Source organism: Pteropus vampyrus, unplaced genomic scaffold, assembly GCF_000151845.1.
Source record: "Pteropus vampyrus isolate Shadow unplaced genomic scaffold, Pvam_2.0 Scaffold25, whole genome shotgun sequence".
In the NCBI taxonomy this organism is placed as follows: domain Eukaryota; kingdom Metazoa; phylum Chordata; class Mammalia; order Chiroptera; family Pteropodidae; genus Pteropus; species Pteropus vampyrus.
The window spans coordinates 13,117,249-13,139,858 of record NW_011888806.1 but is presented as its reverse complement, the minus strand read 5'-3'; the positions used below and the strand labels follow the sequence as shown (position 1 = coordinate 13,139,858).

The following is a 22,610-nucleotide window of genomic DNA, read 5'->3' as shown; positions in this document are numbered from 1 at the left end:
GCTGAAGTCAAAATAAAGTGCAGCACAGTTCACATTGCCAACGGTGACAAAACATGAAACCAAGAAGCTGCCAACTCCTCTGTGCACAACAGCTTCTTCCCTAGGGCCCTGTTACTAATCCCCCACTGTGCTTGAATCATAACCAGTAGGTATTCAGAATATGAATTGTGTTGCCTAAAAATCTATTGTGTTGCATCCTATTTGCTTTATTGATGCTCAAATGGTAGGAGGGAAGCCTGAAATAGGCATCTGAATTTGTATAAAAGAGCAACTTAGAGAAATGCACACAATTAGTCTGTCTTGTAGGGGTGGGAGGCCCATTGTAGAGGTGGCCACATGATGTCTGAGGGTCACAAAGAGGCTCCTGAGTCTTTTCTCTCTCTGGACCCTAAAGCAGTTTTGAGAATCGCCATTTCTTCCCAATGGGTGAAAATACACAGTGCCTGGAATCATCTGCATTTATAAATGGGCAGAAACTTTGAAAACAAGTTGTTCTCATTTAGCCTGCCTGGATCAGATGAGGAATTGGAAAAGCCAAGATCCATGATTGAGCCAAAATTCTGGCAGTTCAGAAAGTGCCCAAGTGGTGGGAAATGATCTGGGACTGGAACAGTCCTAAAGGATGTGGTCCAATTCTAGTGTAATAATGATGTTCTCTTACATTTTTATAGCTCCTTGCAATTTTCAATGAATTCATAACACCTCTGGAGTGAAGTCATATTCATATTTTTATAGATAAAGATGTTGGAGATGAGTAAGTGATTCACAGCTAGCAACCATCAGAGTAAGATTCAAACACTGAGTCTTCTGACTCCATATTGAACAGATTTTCCACCACAAACTTATAGGGTGACTTCAGGAAAACGTTTTATAAGAGCAATAGCTTTGTATCAGATCTGTATTTGCCTACTCTAAATGTTCCATTCTCAGTCATATAATTTGGGTAAGTTCTGTAACTTCATTAAGCATTAATTTCCTCATCTGAGGACACATATAACACATAGCATGTAGGAGGATCAAAAGCAATATGTATATAGCATGTTTGGCATAGAACTTGGCCCTCATTAGAGCCAGAAGGATGTTGAGGGTTTCAGGGCGTACTAAGGGCATGAATTCTGGAGGGAGGAATCTCCTTTCTTCCTTTGTAGCTCAGCATGCTTTGGGCCACAAAATCCCCAGGTGACATTTTACAGTATGAAAAGTCACGAGGAGATACAACTTGGGACAGGCAGGGAGTGCTTGGGGTCTGAGCATTGAGCCTAGAATGAGTGTAGAGGAAAGACCATTCCACAGGGAGCCTGTCTGTGCCTCCCCCGACAGTGCCACCTAAGGCAGAGAGTGCCCTCCATCCCTACCTGGAAAGCCATGGAGTTGGCGGCAGCCAGAAATATCCTCAGAGGCAGCTTGGCCTTGTAGGACCTGTGGCTCCACAAGCGATGGGCACCAGCTGTCACACCCAGAGCAGTCAGGAGGAAGCAGAAGTAGGCTGCAAGACACAAGGAGAATGTCAACAGATGTCACAGTTTTTAAACATCTCCCATCCTTCTTTTCTCTCCTGAATAGGGACCTGTGTGAAATGGTGTCAGGGGAAGAATCTACAATATGAAGAATCAATAACTTGAGCAAATGCAGCCTTTTTATTGATTTGTAACTTTCCAATACCAGGCAGAAGCAGAGAGAACTTTCCTCAAGAAACACTGACCTTCCAAGATAATTTTTTCTATATCAAACAAATCTTCTATTTGCTAATGTTTCTTGCTAGTCTTGATGCAAAGTTACAACCATATTCCTGTGCATTTATAATTCGGCCTTACAAGTCCACTCTCAGTGGAGCTGAGCTTGAGCTCTATGTTGCCCCTTAATTGGCAACCATGCCAGGATGAGTTATAAGAAGAGCATATTTCTAAGTGGTAGTGCCCATTATCATGGCTCCACAGACCTTGGTTTGAAGAAAATTAGGCAGACCTAAAAGCAATGAAGTCTGGCTAGGATAAACTGACATCAGGGACCACTGAGATTTGTCTTCTGGAGATCTTCACTTATACCATCACTATGACCTGGGCTGGCAAAGATGGCCAGATGAGGAACATTAAAGAGCTATCCTACAGTGGAGCTTATTATCTGCCATACATTTAAATATGTTAATCTAAACCTCACAACATGTGTTACTGTCTCTTTTTTCAGTTGAGGAACTGGATCTCTGAAAGTTGAATCTTCCATATAAACCCAAGGCAGCCTGGTTCTAAAGTCCGCCAGAGCCTCCATGCCACCCCCAGGTAGTGGCAGTAATTTGCTCTGTGTATGGAGACTGTATGGTAGAAAGGGGGACACACAGGGACCAAAAATATCATGATTCCTGAGATTATTACAACTATCAGAGTGTTTTTAAAGCAATATGCCCACATAATGCTAAATGTCTTACTTGGATTATCTTGTTAAAACACATCAAACAATACCATTGGGTTTGTATTATTATTAGCCCCATTTTACAAATGAGGAAACAGAGGCTTAAAGAAGTAAACTAATTTCCCAGTATCACAAAGCTAGGAGGTGTCTTTGCTGAGACTCTGAACCAAGAACTGAGTTCCTGCCCTCTACATGCCCCTTTGCGTTTCTGAAGCATCAGGTAAGTTTAATCTTCACTTCTCTAGACCCCACTGTCATTCTTAATATTGGATCCCAACCTAAATTTAAAAGTGAGCTGCTTCCTTAATTGGGGGTAGAGCCTTAACTCAGGCTATAAGTAGGTAAGATCGAGCAGATTATCTGACACAATTGCTTCTAGCACTTAGCACATGCAGGGCAACCCATTAAAAATTGCCAAAGAACAAGTGATCGGCTGTGAGTACATTCCCAAGCAATTGCGAATGGTCCCAGACCAAGACAATTTCTTAGTATTTCCTGTAGAACTTCCTTGGAAGAACTTCAGTGACAATACATATATTTAAAGGAAGTACAATATTATATCTTCCAAAAACCAAGTCTGACTAATCTTGATCTCAATCCAAGATCAAGATCTAAGATCCTCTGGGTCTAAAAACAAGACTTGCTCTTGGCACTAAGATTAATGAGTCTCTGAATACATGAATTTGACAAATTATTCCTCATTTGAAAGATTAAAATCGAAAATCAACAATCTGCCCAAAAATCACAGAAAGTGGCAATAAATAAAAAGTTCTGGTCTCTTTTGTTATTGTAATGTAACTTTGGTCATGAGTCCATGAAATGGACAGCTATTTTCCATGTCATCCCTGACCTTCCCATCTCTACCAATAATTTTTCCCCAACTGTCAAGTAGTTAGGCAACAAAAGAAATCTATACAGGAAAAATTCAGTGTGACCCCATTTTGCCAGCGGGCTGAGACACTGGACCTTGGATGCAATGAAAGGAATTCTGAGACTCCATGAAAAACACTGGTCAAGAAAGAAGCCCTCTAGTCCACAGTTCCCAGCAGGGTCTTAACACAGACTATGGCGCTATCTTGTCCTTTTGAGATCTCAGATATTTCAGGGGTCACCTACATGGTTGATTTGTTCATGCCTGGGTGGGGGTGGGATGGTGGGCACTGACAGTGGGCTCGTGTCAGAGCCTGTACTGGGAGGTAGCTTTTCATGTCCTACTTCTGGCAACAATAACGTGGCCATATGGCCAAGGCCTGGCCTAGCATAGTATCCCATCTTCCTGGCATTGGGAATGAAAACCTGACCCAACCTTTCTCCTATTCTGGCTGGAAGAGACTAACAGTCACATACCAAAGCATGATTGCAATGATGAAGACTGAGACTGAGAAAGAGAGACACAGAGATGATGGAGATGTCAACATGAGCTTGAGAGACAGCTGCCTCCATGGAGCCACTGGTTGCAGGCCCTGGAGCTCTATAGTTCTTCTGAACCTGTGAGCCTCTCCAGTATTACTCTGAGTTATATGAAACAACAAATTCCTTTTTGTTGCATAAGCTAGTTTGTATTGGATTTCTGATACTAAAATTCTGCAAAACCTCTAGGGCAGAAAGTAACCTTCTGGTCATAGCCCAAATGAGAATAAACTGCAAAAATCCTGGGCTGAATATGAAAATTCATGGGCTGTTCCATTAACAGGACTCAGTTTTCCTATTTTGATAAGGCTAATTTGAGAGGTTCTTAACCTCTCTTCTATGATCGTTGTAGAGATTAATATCCAAATTAGTTTTTGATGGATGCTGGCTAGCTAGCTCTGAGGTAGTAAAGTATTCAGACACAGAATTGATAAGTTTGCAAAAAAAAAAAAAAGAGTAATTAGCAGTGTTAATAACTCACAGAGGAAGGAGCTAAAGTAATAGAAACCAGATTCACAAAATTACAGAATAGTAAGCAAGTACAGACAGTCTCTGACAGACAATGTTTTGACCTATGATTTTTAGACTTTACGATGGTGCGAAAGCGGTATGTATTCATTAGAAACTGTACTTCAGGTTTTGAAGTTTGGTCTTTTCCCAGGCTAGTGACATGCAGTAAGACACTCTCTCCGGCCACATCTCCCAGTCAGCCGTGGAATCACAAGGGTAAACCAATACAGTGTATTGTGTTGCCAGCGGTTTTTGGATATTGTTTTTTGTGTGTTTTTGCATCTCATCATGTCTACAAAATGCCTGTCTATGTCTCCTACTTCTGGTCAGCAGAAGGTGAGGAAGGCAATTACTTTTGAGATGAAATTCAAGTTGCCCAACTGTAGGCTAATGTAAGTGCTCTGAGCACGTTTAAGGTAGGCTAGGCTAAGCTATGATACTGAGTTGGTTAGGTCAAGTAAATGCATTTTCAACTTATAATTACTTTCCACTTACGATGGACTTAACCCTGTCGTATGTTGATGAACATTCGTATATTGGTCTGAACACAAACAAGCGTCACCAATTCTGGTTAGCTCAAGACAAAAAGAAATGTTTATGAAGATATTGAGTAGCCTACAGAACTCATGGAAGGGTTGCAAAATAGTTTTAGTACACAGCCTCTAAGATGGCCCAGAGCTCCCTGTCTCCTGGTATTCACGGCCTTGCGTAGTATCCTCCTTTGAGTAACTTGCTTCTAACCAAAAGCATACAGCAACACTGAGGAAATGTCATTTCCATGATTAGATTACAAAAGATTGTAACTTCTGTTTTGCTGGCAGATTCTCATATTGGCTTTGATGAAGTAGGCTGCCATGCTGGGAAGGCCCATGGGGCAAAGAACTGAGGACGGTCTCTAGACAACAGCCAGCATAGAAATGAGGCCCTCAGTCCAACAGTCCTCAAGCAACACCGTAAGTGAGTTTGAAAGCAGATCTTTCCCCACTTGAGCCTCCAGGTAAGACCACAGCCCTGACCAACACACTGCTGCCTCATGAGAGCTCCTGATGGAGAGGACCCAGCTCAGCTGTACCTGGATCCTGCTCCATAAAACCTATGAAAACATAATGTATGTTGTTTTAAGCTGCAAAATTTGAGGGTAATTTGTTCTGCAGCGATAGGTAACGAATGCAAGCCTAAAGTAGGAACCTTTCCCCAAAGGAAGGAAGGTACAGCTTAAATCTTAGTGAAAGAATAGTTTGACAGAAAGTAGATTCATGTTGCCTGGGGCTAGGGTGGGCAAGGGTAGAGGAAGAAGGGAGCGACTGCTAATGGGTGTAGGGTTTGGGGGATAAAGGGTGATAAAAATGTTCTATAATTGATTTTGGTAATGGTTGCACAATTCCATGACTATACTAAAAACCTATGAACTGTACATTTTAAATAGATGAACTGTATGGTATGAGTTATATAGCTCAATAAAGCAGTTATTAAAAAATTACTGAATTCCTATTAGATTTTTTTATTATGTATTTTTCTTTATGTAAAATAAAATACAGACGTGTCACGAAACAAAAAAGAACAAATCAAGCAAAAGTCAACCACTTGCCTAAGATGCCACCATAGACAGCATCATCCCTGGACACTCATGTCACACCATGGACCCTTGAACCTGCCACAGCTGCCAAGAAAAGTCTCTATTTGAAGCTACGCCTATGCCTGAATCTCTCAAGACCCAAGATTCCAAAGCAGAAACACCCAATTGCCCATGTTTTGCTCCCAAGCCCAAGCTGTAGCTGCCGATAACAGAAAAGGGATAATCCACAGCCCCTTTGGCTTCCAAGGGGGAAGGCAGAGCTTCCCATCTATTTTGAGCCCCCTATTTGGAGAGTAACTGTAGTGACCGCCTCTGGACTACACAACCAGAGAACAATCCTGGAGAAATGCTAAGAATCAAAATTTAAAACTCCCTTTATTCTGGACCTGATCAGAGAGAGAGAGATGGACAGCTCCCTTCAAGCCCCATCCCTGAGCTCTAGACAGAGGAAGCAATTGGCAGGGCTCTTTAACCCTTGCTTATTACCTATGTCTCTGTAGCATCGGAATGAAAACTAATGAATAATAATAATAGCTACTGTTGACTGAGAGCTTTCTATTACTTTATATGGCAGGCCATTCTAAGCACTTTATATATAATAACATTAAATACTCACCTCAAGTCTAGAGGCAGATAATATTATGATCTGCATTTTACAGATGAAGGAAACCAAACAGAAAGTGATACAGCTAGGAAGTGATCTAAGGCATGGATAGCCCATCCCCTGAATACCCCTGCTGCCTGCTGGATCACCTAGAGGCTGCCTTAATTCTAATGGAAGGAGCACGAATCCATCATGTACTTTTAGTCAGCTCTAAACGCAAGCTGAAGGTCAAAACCCTTGCTTTGTGTTTTGCCTTTCCCAGATGGCAAGTTTACTTATAATAACACCTTTCCATCATTCTACATCCAATTCAGCCTCAGCATGTCATAAACATGAGCACCAGGCAAGCCAATGCTTCATGAGACAGTTTGCTGAGCTCCCATTACGGACCAGGCACTAAACTCAGAACTAGGTTCACAGGGTGACCACACAAACATGGCCCCTTCCCCGGTGGAGTTAACAAGAGTTTGAAAAAAGATGATTTACTATATAATTACAAAGTATGACAAGAACTCTGAACGAAATGAACAGAGTAATATAAGAGAGATTAAAGGGGGGATACTTTAGCTCGTGGGACCAGAGAAGACTGTAGAGGAAGTGAGAGTTAAACTAACCTCTAAAGAATGAGGAAGAGGCAAGATTCAGATAGAAGGACCAACAGATGCAAAGCCCTGCACTGGGGAAGAGAATCTGATTTAAAAAAAAAAAAAAAAAGCCTGTATCTGACCACCTCATACCCACTAAGACAGCTACTATAATGAAATAAAAACAAACAGAAAATAACAAGGGATGGTGAGGATGTGGAGAAATTGGAACCCTTGTGAACTGCTAGTGGGAAAGTAAAATGATACAGATGCCACCAAAAAGTTTGGTGGTTCCTCAAAAGTTAAATATAGAATTACCATTTAATCCATCAATTCTACTTCCAGGTATACACCCTGTAGGGGTTCAGAAGGAGTCTTCCCAGAATATGTCACCTGGCATGCAAAGTATTTTGAGCTGAAGACAATCGAGTTCTAAAAGTCTCAAGAACAGCTTTTTGTCTCCCCCTTAACTGCCTAAAAGAATTTAGACAAAGGGCCTGGTCCAGGAAAAACACTATCATCAGAGATATCTACAAAGAACATGGGTTAGATGTAGTGAGGGAACTTGGCAAGGCTTGCAGGCCAAAATCCTCTCTGTGTCCCACTGTCTCTGCATGGCATGGCAGACATTCATTTTTCTATTTCTTTGTGAGTTGCCTTTCTCCCCTTTTAAGTCCCAGACTCCTGATTCTTCTCTTTTGTCCAGAATGGCATATAAGCCCCAATTGCCTAACTGCCTGCAGGCCTTCATGTTCTTATGGAACTGCTGTACTTACAAAATTAATTTTTTTCTCCTGTTAATCTGTCTTACGTTAATTTGATTATTATACCAGCCAAAGAACCTAAGAGGGTAGAAGGAAAATGTTTCCTCCCTAACCACCCCAAAGAATTGAAAGCAGAGACTCAAATAGACACTCATTTACCCATGTTCACAGCAGCATTATCCATAACAGCCAAAGGGTGAAAACAACCCAACTGTCCATCAACAGATGAGTGGATAAACAAAATGCAGTATAAATGTACAACCTTCAAGTGGAATGGAATTCCGACACACAATACAGAACATGGATGAACTCTGAAAACATTATGCTAAGTGAAATCAACTAGACACAAAAGACAAATATTGTATAATACCACGTCCATGGAGTACCTAGAATAGGCAAAATCACAGGGACAGAAAGTAGAATAGAAGTTCCCAGGGGATGGAGGGAGGGGGAAATGGGGAGCTGTTCGATGGTACAGAGCTTTTGTTTGGGATGGTGGCGAGTTCTGGAAATGGATGGTGGTGATGGTAGCACGTCGTGAATGTACTTGAAGCCACTCAATTGTACACTTAAAAACAGTTAAAATAATATGTTATGTATATTTTACCATAATTTTTTTAAAACTGTTTTTGAAGCCCAAGAGGAAGGAGGAGGATCAAGAAAAGGTTCAAGGGGCTTACATGTAGGGCTGGTCAAGCAGGTCCTGGGAACTCACTGAGGCGACTGGATGCTGTGCTCAGCTATGGGAAGCCATTAAAGGATGTTAAGCATGGAAGTATTTAGAAAATTTATGGAAAGTAGACGGTGGGAAAATAATCACCACCCCAAATCAATCCCGGTTAATATTTTGCTATAAATCCTTCTAATACCTCTTAAAACAATAGTCTTTTGTCTACTTTCAAATAGTTTGCATACATAAGATCATCACAACCCCTATTATGGATGTGATAAGATGAAAAGATCGATATTTATGAACAGAGTGCAAAAGGAAGTTGGATCCCTTGATTTCTTAACCACTGCACAGTAAAATTCCTCTTAAAAAAAAAAAACAAAAAGCACAGCACTACTTGACAGAATGTCAGAAGGGAGGCTGGAGAAGGGAGCCTACCCTTACTGAACACCTGTCCTGTCATGGGCTGTCACTTTACCAATGTACCTAATTTTATTGGTTTACTCCTAGAAGGTAGGTATCATAATCCCCATTTTACAGATGTGCAAAACTGAGGCCAAGAATCTTTAAGTAAAATGCCTTGAAATCTCACAGTGGCAAAGCTGGGGCCCAAACAGCAGATCAGTCCAGCCCCGAGCCCTTTCTCCCGGTACAGCAGTTCTTAGGCCTGGCTGAGCACCTGGCGGTCACCTGGGATCTTAAACAGAGGCTGGGGCTTACAGAGTGGACTGAGTTGGAGGTGAGGACCTGCAGAGCAGGCAACCTTCTCCACGGGTGATTCTGATGCACAGCCAGGCCCTGGAAACCACTGCCCTGTAAGGTATACCCTCTTTTAGAGACCATCTGGTCCCATCCCCTCGATTTACAAATGGAGAGACCGAGGTCCAGAGAGCACTGCACTCTCTCTAGCCCAGCCAGACCAGGACCTTTTGCAGAGCTCCAGGCCCCTGGGGCTCAGGGGCAGGAGAGACCAGGCCGCCCTTTTGTGTCAAGTCTCAGTGCTATTGGCAATCCCCTCCCAACAGCTCCATTTGATGATGCCAGCTGCTCTCCAGGCCCTGGACAGTGGAGTGTTTGATATCTAGGCACCAGTGGGTGGTGCACGTTATTGCCCAGGTTATGAATGCCACCTACTGCCTCTGTAAAATATCCCGTCCTTGAAAACCTGCTCTGAAGATCAACTGTACTTGTATCACTCTAAGCCTGTAGTTCTCCATAGGGTGAGAAATTTTGCCTTTCCCCACTCCCAGGGACATTTAGCAAAGTCTTCAGATATTGTTAGTTGTCACAAACCAAACTTGAAGGGTGCTTCTGGGATCTAGTGGGTTAAGGCCAGAGATGCTGCTGAGCCTCCTCCAATGCCCAGATGCTTCCTACAACAAAGAATTATCACTACCAAAATGTCCATAGAGCCGAGACAGCAAATCCTGCTCTAAATTCTTAGGAAAGTTCTTCTTGAAACCTTCCCTGTTCATACTCCAGGTGTAACCACACCTGTCCTCGCTTCTTCACACTTCTCTGGTTCTGTGGAGAGCTGTAGGAGTAATTTATCTATGAAATTACTTAATAACAAGATGAATGCAAAGGATGAGGATGAAAGATCAACAGCATTTTAGGCCACTGATTCTCAAACTTTAATGTGCCGTACATGTCACCAGGGGATCTTGTTTAAATGCAGATGCTGGGCCCCACTCCCAGAGATTCCAGTTCAGTGGGTCTGGGGAGGGACCTGAAAATTTTGTTTCTAACACATTCACAGGTGCTACTGCTGCTGCTGGTCCAAAGTCTGAGAGTTTTTGGCTGACCGGCCAAATCTGAGAGAGGGGGCCTGATAAGGGGCTGCTAGTGACAGGGCAAGGCCCTCCCTGGCCACTAATCTCGTAAAATAGTGTTTCGAAGAATTTCAATTAGACCTTACATCTTCCTTTTAAAGATTTGGGTTTACGAAGTTCCAGATTCTGAGCAATTTCCATCTAGGTACTCTTTCAACAATTTTCTCGAAAGCAGAACATTTTCACAGGGTCTTGGAGACTGCAGGCTGAGAAGCACAGAGTTTCTCTTTACTATTAAAACCTTCTAAATTCTATTATACTTACAATAATCCTTGGCCCTTCTTTGTAATCCCCCCTACTTCCACTAAGCCACTTTCTGTTGTGCTGCATGTGGGCTGAAGGAAGATGTGTTCTCTCCTCCCAAGGTATGACTCTTTAAGCAACTGCCCCGTCTTCTAGGAAGATTCAATGGAAAAGGAATGGAACGAGAAAGAGAAGATATATTTCATGCATTTTACACTTATTGCCTATCTTCCTCAAGCGTCCTTCCTGGTTTCAGTTAGGTCCCCTTACACTGCTCTGAAGTCCTGGACAAATGCTACTTTTTCTGGTTGAATTACAGCTTCTATGACAATTAGAATGAAAGTCACAGCAGATCACAAAGATACGCAAAATTATACATAATTTGTTACTACTCTGCTATTGCACCACACTATTTGTAATTCAAACAAAAAAGAAGGCAAGAATTTGGATCTTTTCCAGGACCTCATTCGGTATATACAAGGCTTACTTCGGGTTCTCGGGCTTGACCAGGCATCCCTCTTAGATGTTCACGAGCCCTCTGTGTTTTCCAAGATGGCAATATTCACATTGTATTTAAATAAGAAATTATTGGTCTAATGCCAGCTTCTCTTCTAAACCATAATCTCTAGGGGGGCGGGGATCGTGTCTGTCTTTACATGTATTCTCTGCTGATACCTGTGCAACTAATTAAGCTAGCGAAAAATACGCAACCATGTTGATTGGTCTCACTTTAAAATTCATGACCACTAACCTCAGTTGAGCTTTAATGTTATCCAGCAATCATATTACATTTCTCTGGTTCCTAGGTGCTCCCTCTCTCCTAGGCTTCTGTTTCATAGCTGCTCCAATTACCTCACCCAAAACACCTCCCTTCTCCCCTCATCTGATAACTTTGCTTCTGATCTCATTGAGAATAGCAGGACCTCCTCAGGCTCCACCACCTCTACCCAGCCTCTAGCATCCGAGCCTGTATACCCTATGACTTCTCCATTACCACGGATGGCCAGTCTGCGTGCGCTTTAAGGCTGGTCCTTCCTTGAGCATCCCATCCACTCCATCCTACTCAACTGCTCTGCCATTTTCCCCTCCTCTCTGCATCATTAGTACCCTCCCTCCGTGTTATTCCCACAGCCTAAAACCACACTGTTATTTCTCTCAAGTTAAACAACAAAATTTACAAACCTCTCCTGATCCCACTTCCTCATCTAGATCCTGTTCCACTTCTCTGCTCCCCCTTATAGCAAAACGTTGTGAATGGATTGTCTCTTAATTGCACACTATAGTTCCTCACTTCCCATTCTCTTTTAAGCCCACTCAATCACGTTTTTGCCCTTCTTCTCTCATTCCCCACCTCGAACGAAACTGCCCTTATCCAGGTCTGGACAAGACAGATGTGGTCCCTTTACTGGTGGGCAGTCTCTAGGTGCATGTTAAACAAACCTTTATGTGGGTGATGAGAACAATGAAGGAGAGGCCCAGGTGCTACAAGAGCTCCTGAAAGATGAGCTCGCGAAGGAGGAATGGCATTCTGATAGAGGGAACAGAGTGAACAAAGGCATGGAGGTGTGGAGGCTTTGCGTGCTCAAGCAGTGGCAAATGATTTGGTGTGGCTCCTGGGAGGGGGTGTGGGGTAAGGTGAACTGAGAAAAACAGGCAGGGGCCTGACCAGGAGGGACTTATGATACTAAGATATAAGATATATTTGACCTTGAGGACAATAGGATACCACTAAAAATTTTCATATGATCAGATTTAGAATGACAGATGTGAAAAACGGATTCCGTGGGCAAAACTGAAGTTGTGCTGGATGTTCGCTATCTGCCCGTGCGGACACACGAGCCCCCTCCTCACGCTGCTCCGTGCCCCAGCTGCCAGCCTCTGGAGGCAGCAGTATCAGCTGGCGCTTCTGGTGCTGGGCTAGCTTCATCAGAATAACTTAAGGAGCTTTAAAAGCTATGCACATATTCTAGTACCTTATGCTGAAAAGGCAGGGGTTCGCGACTCTGGGACCCTGGGTGACTCAGTTACTCAGTCTGTACGGGAGTGATACACAAGGACATTACTTCTCAAACGAATGTCCCCACAAATCACCTAAGAATCTTGGCAAACTGCAGACACAATCCCGTAAGTCTGAGCAGGGCCAGAGATCCTGCATTCCCAACAAGCTACCAGGTGACTACATTGCCTCTGTCCCACAGACCACACTTTGAGTTGCAAGGCAGTTAGACTCATTAGGACCAAAGAAACCTAATTTCTCTTGGTCTGTGATGTGGGCAAAGGATTTTTGGTGACAGAGCCCAGGATGGAAGTTCCATCTCCTTACACACAGCACTGTGCTTGCTCTTCCTTCCTTCCTTCCTTCCTTCCTCCCCTCCCTCCCTCCTTCCTTCCCTCCTTCCTTCCTCCCTCCCTCCCTCCCTCCCTTCCTTCCCTGCTTTGTTTCTTCAGGTATGGAGTGAAAATGTTTATTTCACATAGATTTTAAAATTTAGAAGATGAGACAAGGGCTTCCTTCAAAGCATCACAAAACCAATTCTACAATATAATCACACAAGAACTGCCAACAGAACCAGCACCGGAAGATCATCTGTGCATGGCAGATAGTACCACCTTCACACCTCGATGGTAAAAGATCCCTTTACAGGAATAGAATTTGTCTGACATAATTGCAAAGAGCTCTTAATCATCACAGAATGGTGTTGACAGCCTTTCTCCTGAGGGCAAGTATGTAAAACAAGTTGACTGAACTGAATGATTGGGGGCCAGGAGGAGAAGAATTTTCTTTAGACTAATACTATTCCGCTTTCAGTCCACTTTTGAAAATGCTTGGCATCTGCTGAGAGAGGCCACATGTGTAAGAAGAGCTGTATTTGGAGCTGCCAATCACTTAACATTTTACTAAAAATGCAAAAAAATGTCAAAGTTATCTTATTACTTTATTATCTATCAATATTTGTTCAGTATGACACCAAAGCAAATCCTTGAGAGAGAACTGTTCTAGAGCATAAACTCATTCAGACTGGGATCTTTCCACTTTGGTTTCCTGCTGCCTCTGGGCCTCTTGCTTTCTCCTTCAAAGACTCTTCTTCTCCCTCAAGACACACAAGGCTTCTCTTGGGGAATGGGGAGAAACCATTTATTAGGCGTGGGAATCAGAGCTCCCTGGAACAACCCATGGAGAACACAGGCTCCTTACACAGAGAAGTGAGGGGTGCACAGGGTTCCTGCCTGCCATATCCTAGCTGGGGTGGGGGTGGTGTTACCATCTTACTCTTTCTTGGTCTCAGTTCTCCTATCTGTGAAACAAACAAAAGACTATCTTAAACAGCTACTGTGAGACAAATGAAAATGTATATAAGGTATTTAGCGAATAGCAATCTCTCCATAAACATTACTGAAAACATCATTATTCTTATCACTAGGCAGCCACTGCCAGGCCAAGGCTGGGTGACCAGGAAGCAGGGCCTTCTGGCGAAAGGATGCCCCAGGTCGCAAAGGCGGTGTTTTCTTACCCTGATCCTCAGCCCTCCCAGCTTCTCTTAGGTGAATTTGGGAAGAGCAAGCACAGAGGTCATGATTCAGGAATAGTTCCATCATCCATCTCTCTCGAACTATCAAAATCAAAACACAACTATCAAAATTAGACTTAGAAATAATTGAGTACAAAGAGAATAATTTCTTGCATTATGGGTATGCTAAATTTCCTTTTTCATTAAGTATTCAGTTTTGATTTTCTCTTGGTCAGTGAATGTGTGGTGTGTGTGTGTGAGATGTGTGCGCACATGCATTTTATATTACTAGCTATGTATGTCTCATTAATGTCTCTGACCATAAATGGAAAACTGTTATTTCAAAAATATTGGTCTCTCTGAAGGAAAACTGATTAAAACCAGCACCCAAACTGGTCAATTTGGGGGAAGTGAGAAAAAAAGAATAATTTTGGTCCTTATCATCTGAATTATCTGGGTAATTATGGGTCATCATTTCTCTCTCCCTCCCTCTCTCTTTTTTCTAACAAGCAGTTCCTCTAACGGACTTCAGACAGCTAGTGGCTGAAGCCCGGCCCCGGAGGTTTACGCAGGAGCTGGCAGGCACCTCAGCAGCAATGAAGCATGAAGGTTTGGATTCTCAGATCTCAGAGGGCTGAGCGCTGAGCCCTGAAGGGGCATCTTGAGGGAAAGTTCTGACAAGGGAAGCCCTAGGGACCACTGTCACTTTTATGGCTGAGACAAAAGAGCTGGAAATTATTGGGATGAGTCAAGGGAAAGCCTCTGGAAAGGCGTTGCTTTCTCTCTGTCCCTCTTTCTCTCCAAAGATCTCCTCATCCTTCTCACTCTTTCCTCTGGCCAGGGGCTCGGCACAAACTCGGTGGGTTCTGACCCCACTTCCATCTAGCAACCAAAGGCCAAGGACACAATGAAAAATATTTGAACATCTGGCAGTGAGGTATACTTGGTTCCCCCATGGGGGAAAATGACAATACGCAGTCTTTTCAAGGTTGCTTTTTAACACAATAATGTTTGTGCCCTAAATAGAAAAAAAAAGTAAAAAATATAATAATACTGCATTCTATCAAGATACCACAAAAATCTCCTTTAATTCTCTGAATGGTGATAGCATCACTAAGGCGGCTTGACCTAGTTCACAAACTCTGGTTTAAAGGGTTTCCTTCACATATTTTTATTCCTGCCAAGTCTCTGTAAATTGCTATGAATAATCCAAGGCAGGCTTCTTTTGTTTGTTTGGGTTTTTTGTTTTGTTTTGTTTTCTTTTCTTTTTTACAGTATAATTCAGGGCCTAGTTTTCAAGCCTTCACTGATTTTGATGTTTTAAATCTAACCTAATTTTAATAAATTGCCTATTCATTCATTCTTTCCTTAGCAAACATGTTCAAGCACCTTCCACGTGCCTGGTTTTCTGCAAGGTACTGAGTATGGGAATGGCCAACAATCCTCCCCTGGGAGACTAACGACCTCCAACCCCTCAGGCCGTAATCAGCCCACAGATTTTTTTATTTTTTAAACTGTGGATTAAAAATAGAAGATTTCGAATTTTAAAATCTCTATGTCTGGATTATTCTGAAAAATTAAAACATCTGGCAATACCTGGCCATCTCCCTTTTCTGCATAGTAACTGTCTACTGAGGCTAAACGTCCCTTCCCTTTAGACAGTCACCCCACTCACTTCTTACACATATACACACTCGGAATCAACCCTCTTCGTTTATCACCTGCCTGGCCCCTGATCTGGAGCATAACTAGGGCTAACTTCTCCATTAAACACTGTACACACGACACCAAAAGCCCACAGTATATTTTCTTCAGAAGAAAACAAATAAACATATAATAATCGATCCGATCTAAGCTATATTTATCTTTATACCTACACAGTTGTAAAATATAATATCTAATTTTTTTACAGTAGAAGGCACCCATGATGGCAAAAGTAATAACGTGACCCTGAGTATGGCTGAATAATACCAACTCCTTACTTGGAAAATTGGTGGAGGGAAAAGATTTAAGCATCTACCCTGTCTTTTTAGAAAGAACTATAATTCATTCCAGTTGATGAGGGAAAACTTTTACTTTTGAAAGAGTGGCAACTAATAAATGTAGATTTGGGGGGAAATCACCCTTCTGTAATCCTAAGGTGTCCAGGTGGTGTAGTGCCGCCCACCTCTCCCTTCAGGACCCAGGCATTCATTCTCACAACTGCTGGCACCGTTGGTGCCTAACAGCTCACGTCTGAGTCTCTCTCCAGACATTGCTCTCTATGGAAGCAAGCTACCAGGCCCAAGGTCTTGCCTGCTCCCTAGGAGCAGCCTGTATCCAATGCATACTCGATAAAGGGGTTACAAAGGCCTGGCCCTTTGCCTCCATTTATAACGTCTCTGAAGGACCATCCAGTTCCAGAGCTGCCTGCAGCGCAGGCCAAGGCCTCTGTTACAAGTGCATTGCAGTTCAGCCTCTCTTTCTGCCCAATCTTACTTCTCTTAGTCACTCACAGATATTACCAAGCACAGTCCCTGATAAACAAGCACACGAATCTGTACCTCAGAATCTATTTCCCAGAGAACCAAACTAAGACCCTGATAAACAATGGGTTCTGGCAAGAATCATCCATGGATGCTGTTACGGGTTGAATTGTGTCCCCCCAAAATCCAAATTTTGAAGTCCTAACTGCCAGTGCCTCAGAATATCACCTTATGTGAAGAAAGGGTCTTTATAGGTAAAAGGAGGTAATTAGGGTGGGCCCTAATCCAGTATGACTGGTGTCCTTATAAGAAGAGGAAATTCAAACACAGGCAGTCTAAAGCGACACAGGGAGATAGACATCTACACTCCAAGGAGACAGGCTTAGAACAGATCTTTCCTTCACAACCCTCAGAAGGAACCAACACTGCCAACACCTTGATTTTTGGGTTTCTAGCCTCTAGAACTGAGACAATCAATTTCTGCTGCTGAAGCTACCCAGTCTGTACTACGTTGTTACTGCAGCCCAAGCAAACTAATACAGATGCTAAAATCATAGGTCAAAGGATTGTTGGGAAGCAGGATATCCCCATGGTGTCAAAGCATCACCTCTCAGATTACTTAGTAATTGTGAAGAAGAAAATAAAATTTTACCATGGAGGCATCCAGCACTTAACCAAGAGATGAAACTTAGCATCAGTAATAGTGAGTGGAAGATCTTGATATTAATTGCAATAAATATGAAGCAGTCATTCTTGCCAAATATGATTAACTTTAATCTAAATATGCTTTTAGACTTAGCTCCCCGTTTACAGAAAATAGAGGAAAAAGGAAACAATCAGACAATTCGAAATATGGGACATTCTACAGAAAACTGGCCTGGTCTCTTCAAAAAGTCAATGTCAAAGGTGAGAGTCTGCTCTAAAGACAATACAAACAAATAATAATCATATGCAATGCAATGAGCTTGATTAAATCCTGGCTCCAAATAAATCAACTATAAAAGGTATTTCGAGGACAACTGGAGAAAATTTGAATATAAACTGGACTTTAGATTATTATTAAGTCATGATAATGTCCTTATTTTTAGAGGACGCATATAAAATTATTTAGGGATAAAGGACCATAACATCTGCAATCTACTTTGAAATGACTGAGAAAAAAAGTTATAGATAGACAAAGCAAATATGGTAAAATGTCAATAATTGTTGAATCTCAGTAAGTAGATACACAGGTGTTTAAATATTATTCTTTAAAATTCTCTGTGTTTGAAAATATTCATATTAGAAGTCTGGGGAAAATAAATGTCACTGAGAATCAATACACACATACGAAATTTCACGTTTCTTCTTTTGCATCACACATGAACACATCAACCAAACGTAGAATCAGGATGCAAAGGCCCAACACAAGAAAATGTGGATTAGGTCATGCCTCGTGCTGGCTTTTTGACACTAAAGTGATTAAAGTTAAACATGTGCATACTTCTCCTTCCTGCCTACCAATAGGTAGGCCCTAAAATAAGTTGAAAAAAAAGGGTCGGACAAAAAATAATGTAAAAAGATATACATGTGGCTATGCTTGCCTCTTCTCTGATCCTGAGTCTCAGTTTCCTCATCTATATAATGGGGAGAACAAAACAAATCTGGAAGGACTGTTCTTAGGATTAAAGATGAGGAATGTCAAGGGCCTGACACTCAGTAGATAGACGATAAATGCCCCTCTATAGGCTGTCATTGTGACCATGGGCGGTGGGAGTAGCCAGTGGCAGCAGGAAGATAAGAACCCAGATGTTCTGGCCCCTGAGCCCGTCCTGTCCCCGTGGCATTTTTTTTCCCTAATGAGCACAAAAATGATAACTGAGAGGGAATTTTCACCCTCTCCCTTACAAAGAAATCGATGGACACATTTTGTTTATATGTCAGTTGTACACTCGTATTTAGGATAATAATCAGGAAGAATTCAAGAGGGGTTTCTTGAAGGCCTAAGACAAGAAAAAAGAAAATTCAAGTCAGAAAAGTTCCATAACAAGGAGGCCAAATCTTTCCTGTAATCTATGTCAAGACCTAGGAATATTTTACTGCTTAAAAAAAAAAAAAAACTTCCCAGAGCTTTACAAATAAATAAATCCTTCCATTTCACATGCAATGTAGTTGACATTGGGCTTTCTTCCGAGTTAAAGGGACTCAAGGGCAAAGTCTTTTGATGTTTAGAATAGAACCTTGAATGCAATTCAAACCCCAAGAAAGCTACCACTCCTGTCACAGCCAATGTGAACTTCCTGAAGATAAAATCCATACTTGGGTTTTATTTTCATTTCATCATCAACTACTCGCAGTACCTCAATGACATCTTTTTGTCTCACCAAACAAAAATGACAGTGTTGGGTGGCATGAGTGTATTTTTTTTTTCCATTTGTTTTTGCGATGCTCATCCATGGAAATTTTAAGACATGATACCTCATGAAAGTAAAGCACTTGATTTTGGGAAGTAGCAATTCCAGTGACAAGGTGAGTCACAGGAAAGAAATGAGGGTGTCTGAGCTTCTGAGTCCCTGGATGCCTTGAATGAGTCCAGGGGAGACAGTGCCCTTTCTGAAGGCTCTTAAACAAGCGCATGCAACTACTTCCTGCTACCAGCACATTTGTCACTAAAAAATAACCCTGAATTTTTACAGCAAGGCTAATAGGATTCTCCCAACTGGGTAAACGAGTTACCTGGTCATGGAAATGGAAAAGACTAGCTGTTTTTACACTGCTTGTTAAGGAGGCAGCCGTTTTGTGTGTGTGTGTGTGTGTGTGTGTGTGTGTGTGTGTGTGTGTGTGTGTTGTTGTTGTTTGTTTTTAAAGAGAGACTTGCAATAAAATATATTACACACAGCAGCCTCAAACACACACAAATATAACAAATAAAAATTTCGTAAAACAATCCTTAATCTTTACTATATACAGTGCTCTGAAATTTTCCGCTCTATTTTATTTTATTTTTAAATGTTGGTCACAATCCAAACTAAACTGTTGCATACCAACTCATAGGTTACAATCTGCAGTTTGAAACATGCTGGGCTAGAGGAAGCCTTCGCTTCTTGGCACATTCTTGTCACATACATAACCCTCCTCGTCCTGCTCCTTTCCCCTAGGAACTGCCACAAATCAATCTTGATGGTCAAGAAAAAAGGACAGCTTTTCTTTTTTCTCTCATAGTCAAAGTTCTGAAGGGCACCCGTCATTGCTGCCAGGTTCGTCCCACAGGGTGGAGGTTGTCCCAACCCTAATGGAATGGGGTCTGTTTACTTATACAATCATCACAGGATAAAAGAGGGATGTGTTAGGGCCACCTCATCTCACACCTTGAGGCTCTTGGATTCACAGTCAAGTGAGGAGAGATTTTCCCATATCCATCTGATTCTGAACTCATCAGCCTTAGATTCAACTGAAACCTGAACCTGGCTGTGGGTGTGGGGATTTGCAACGGTGATATTCAGTGGGCAATGCCGCAGTGCTGCTCATCTGCAGAGGATACAACCTGGATTGCCCCTGGAACAGTCAACAAAGGGATGCCATCCACCCAGAGCACAGGAAGAGTGGCACCCTTGGACTTGTGCACCCTGGCCCTCCAGGCACAGTGTTGAATATATTCCAAATGCTCAGAGAGGCACTTGTCCTCACCCCCTTTGAATGTGCAGGCCCCACCCCTGGGTTATGGTCTCCCCAAATCAGAAGTTACGGCCCACCCATGCACTCCCTTGTGAATTCTTTTTTGCATCTCCCAGGGACAGGTCTGCTCTGGCCTTTGGTTCCTCTGAGAAGTAATAGTCTGTCCTGCCTGCCCCCTGGACACCCCCACTGACAGTCGAAACTGTTCTGACTCCACAGGTAAGTCCCTCACCAGCTGGCGTTTCTCTGGTTCTGGGAAGGTCCAGCTTTCCTCTGTCTCCCCTCTCTGGCCTTGAGCTTTTCAATGAGTAAGACTCTCTCTCTTGTCATCTCTGCATCTGTATCCTGTCCTCAGCTAGTCCACTAAGTTAGGCCATTTAAGAATCATCATCCTGAATTTACTTGTGCAGGTCTTGTTTTTGCTACCTGTTCTTTTCTTTTCCCCCTTCAACGAGCACATTTTAGTTCTCATAATTCTTTCGCCTACCCCTGGACTTACCAATTAGGGGTCTCCTCCTTCCTGCAGATAGTCATCAGGCAGCTCCTCTGAGCAGTGTTCTCAACCTAGGTGGCACATTTGAAACACCCAGGGGGCTTTCAACAGTCTGGAGCCCAGGCTGCATCCCAGACCAGTTAAATCAGGACCTCTGAGGGCAGGGCCCAGACACTGGTATTTTTAATGCTCTCCGGGTGATTACAAAGTATACGCAAGGTTGAGAACCATTATTTATTATTACCACTTAAAGCACTTGTCCATGTTTAAGACGCTTCTCCAACCAGTAGAGAGCAGAAGCTTCAACTTCCAGAGTGAAGACTATTCCCGCCCCCATTGCCCAGGATGAGATCCCTTGCAAAGTTCACATCTCAAGCCAGGACTTGTATCTCCGAGAAAGTCTTTTAAATCAAAATAAAACCAGTTATTCCCCAGCGCAACACAAGTATGAGCATCTCAAAGGAGCCCTAAATTGCACACCAGCACTAAAAGCTCTGACCCTGGGAAGAATTACTGAGGGAGATTTTGTCTCTGATGGCAAGATCCTCAGATGCCAAACCAAAAGCGATGAAGACCTACAGGCTGCAGTGACTGCATCTGTCTGGAGGAGTCGGGAAGGCTACAAAGAGGATGTGGTTTCTGACCTCAGTGTTTGAGAAAGAATGCAAATTTTTCAGAGAGGAGGGAGAAAAGCATGGAGTGCTTGGAGAAGGGCTGGAAGTTCTGTGTGGCTGAGGTAACCGCGGACAGCTCTTTCCATCCAAATCTCACTAATCTGCCTCATAAGTGAAGAAACCACCTTTGAGCCTCCGAAAGCTGAAACTGCACCACTAAAATGAAAGAATCCAAGCCACTAAGAGGTATCCACTCAAAAGGTTTGCGATGAGTTGCCAAGTCTGTGAAGATAAGTAGGTTGCCATTTAGAAGGCAGAGGGATCTGTTTGGGGCTGGGAGGGCGAGGTAGGGGTTCCCAGAAGAAAGAAGCTATATACTGCAGGTGGCGAGAGGGGGAACATGGAGGCTGAGCCAGAGCGGGAGTTGGGCGGGTGGCCGTTGAGCACCAGGTTAGGATTGTAGGGGGGTCCCGGTCAGTTACCTTACCTGATAAGCTCCACTGTAGGCTCCCTGAAAGCAGCAATCAGCCCTGAATTTCACCCCACCTCGAGAGCCCCAGCACACAGCTCTGCAACCGACAGCTCTGAGTACAGAAAACTTTGTTAAAGGAACAGGAAACATCTTTGAAATTAACGGGATGGGGAGGGTGGAAGGGATAAGGTAGGATCCTCGAAGTGAGTCTAACTGGTGCGAGGTTAGAGCCATCGACTGCCAGAGCGGGATGCTCCACCGCATTAGGATGTCTTAGTGCTTTTCAATTCCTGTCATTTCATTATCAATCATTTTCAACTCTGTGACTTATCTGCAGGGGACCAACCAAGTCTGCCATTTTTGAAAGCGGAAAGCTGGAGAAAGCAGCTTTCCGGTCTGCGGTGACTTCTCCAGGCAGCCATCTGGTTGTAGCGGGAAACAGCAATTATTTTGCCTTTGTCAGGAATCCCAGGTGCTGACTGCAGCTGCTGGGCCAAGGTCTGGCATGGCTGCAGCTTGGCTAGGGGAGCTTTGAGAGCCTGCAGGGCCTGTGGGCTCAGAGCAGGCCGCCAGGAGAGAGCACCAGCTCCCTCCTTCTCCTTCTCCCTCTCCCCATTCCAGAGGTAACTTTCTGACAGGGCTTGGGTCTGTGAGACCCCCGGGAACAGCCACCAGCACAGTTGCAGTAACCAAGAGCACACAGCATACACTGGCCACAAGTCCCTGAACTTGGGGTCACATCTCTGCTCTCACAGCCTAGAAGTGGAACCCTTATTTTCAAAGCCTATCTGCATCCTGCGAGGA

At 43.1% G+C, this 22,610-nt stretch overlaps 1 protein-coding gene across 1 annotated transcript in view; it reads right to left on the bottom strand.

Moving 5' to 3' along the window:
- SCD5 (stearoyl-CoA desaturase 5) overlaps positions 1 to 22,610 on the bottom strand; it is a 134,592-nt gene that overhangs the window by 48,862 nt on the left and 63,120 nt on the right. The window contains exon 2 of the mRNA XM_011356373.2: positions 1,356 to 1,486. Within this exon, the coding sequence (XP_011354675.1) occupies positions 1,356 to 1,486 (131 nt within the window). The remainder of the gene's footprint in view (positions 1 to 1,355; positions 1,487 to 22,610) is intronic.